This window comes from Mandrillus leucophaeus, unplaced genomic scaffold (genome assembly GCF_000951045.1).
Source record: "Mandrillus leucophaeus isolate KB7577 unplaced genomic scaffold, Mleu.le_1.0 Scaffold88, whole genome shotgun sequence".
Classification (NCBI taxonomy): domain Eukaryota; kingdom Metazoa; phylum Chordata; class Mammalia; order Primates; family Cercopithecidae; genus Mandrillus; species Mandrillus leucophaeus.
The window spans coordinates 3,545,588-3,547,453 of record NW_012109585.1 but is presented as its reverse complement, the minus strand read 5'-3'; the positions used below and the strand labels follow the sequence as shown (position 1 = coordinate 3,547,453).

At 41.5% G+C, this 1,866-nt stretch overlaps 1 protein-coding gene across 1 annotated transcript in view; it reads left to right on the top strand.

Annotated features, from left to right (window-relative positions):
- SEC24A (SEC24 family member A) overlaps window positions 1-1,866 on the top strand; it is a 92,552-nt gene that overhangs the window by 81,033 nt on the left and 9,653 nt on the right. The window contains exon 18 of the mRNA XM_011969302.1: window positions 1,132-1,236. Coding sequence (XP_011824692.1) covers window positions 1,132-1,236 — 105 coding nt within the window. The remainder of the gene's footprint in view (window positions 1-1,131; window positions 1,237-1,866) is intronic.

The window sequence follows — 1,866 nt, the reverse complement described above, 5'->3', positions numbered from 1 at the left end:
TTGAACCCAGGAGGCAGAGGTTGCAGTGAGCCAAGATTATGCCACTACACTCCAGCCTGGGTGACAGAGTGAGACTCCGTCTTAAAAAAAAAAAAAAAAAACCTTTGAAAATTTAAAGAATTTATTATGTGGGCCAGGCGCGGTGGCTTTATGCCTGTAATCCAGCATTGTGGGAGGCCGCGGCAAGTGGATCACCTGAGGTCAGGAGTTCAAGACCAGCCTGACTAACATGGCGAAACCCCGTCTCTACTAAAAATACAAAAATTAGCTGGGAGTGATGATGCATGCCTGTAATCCCGGGTACTCGGGAGGCTGAGGCAGGAGAATTGCTTGAACCCAGGAGGCAGAGGTCGTGGTGAGCCGAGATCGTGCCATCGTACTCCAGCCTGAGTGACAACAGAGCAAGATTCCATCTCCAAAAAAAAAAGAAAAAGAATTTAAGATATTTTACATATATAAAAGAAAATTGCCTATGAAATTTGAGGTAACTTTTTTTTTTCTTTTTTTTGAGATGGAGTTTTGCACTTGTTGCCCAGGCTGGAGTGCAATGAAGCGATCTTGGCTCACCACAGTCTCCGCCTTCCGGGTCCAAGCAATTCTCCTGCCTCAGCCTCCCGAGTAGCTGGGATTACAGGCGTGCACCACCACATCTTGCTAATTTTGTATTTTTAGTAAAGACGGGGTTTCACCATGTTCCTAAGGCTGGTTTCAAACTCCTAACCTCAAGTGAGCCACCCACCTCAGCCTCCCAAAGTGCTAGAATTACAGGGGTGAGCCACTGTGGTGGCCTATTGCATTCTTTTTTTGAAACAAGGGTTAAGATCAGAAGTTAACGGCCAGGCATGGTAAATCACAACTGTAATCCCAGCACTTTGGGAGACTGAGGCAGGTGGATCACCTGAAGTCAGGTGTTTGAGACCAGCCTGGCCAACATGGTGAAACCCCTTCTCTACTGAAAATAAGTGATAACTATTTCATCATCTTCTTTATATTTAAATATGAATAATTCTGATTTACCTAAGCAAGGCCCAAACTTGTAGAGGTAACATTCATTTAATTTTTTGTTGTTATTTAATTGTGACTCCATATTTTCTATATTTAAAACCTTTACTCTTTTACTTAATTTCTCAGGGAGCACTCAACATCAGTGATAGAACCATACCTCAACCCCCCATTCTTCAGCTTTCAGTGGAGAAGCTTAGCAGAGATGGAGCTTTCCTCATGGATGCAGGCTCTGTAAGTAGTTTGACTTATCCTGACCCTCACTGCAGACTACTATACTGTTTTAATTTAGCATTTGGTTTCATTCCCTTTAATATCCTTCCTGAACAGATTTCATATTTTAACCTATATACAGTCATACACTGATTAATGATGTGTAAGTCACAGCTTATATGATGGTGATCCCATAAGATTTATAATGGAGCTGAAGAATTCCTATCATTTAGTATTTACTATACTATATTTTTTTATTATTGCTTTGGAATGTACTCCTACTTAACTTTTTAAAAAGTTAACCTCAGGCAGGTCCTTGAGGAGATATTCTAAAAGAAGATCTTGTTATCATAGGAGATGACAGCTCTATGCATGTTATTGCCCCTGAAGACCTTCCAATGTGACAAGGTGTGGAGGTGGAAGACAGCGAGATTGATGATCTTGACGCTGTATAGGCCTAGGCTAATGTGTGTTTGTGTTTCAGTATTTAACAAAACAATTTAAAAAGTAAAAAATTTAAAAAATTTTAAACATAGGGCCGGGCATGGTGGCTCACACCTATAATCCCAGCACTTTGGGAGGCCGAGGCGGGCAGATCATTTGAGATCAGGAGTTCAAGACCAGCCTGACCAACATGGTGAAAATCTCTAC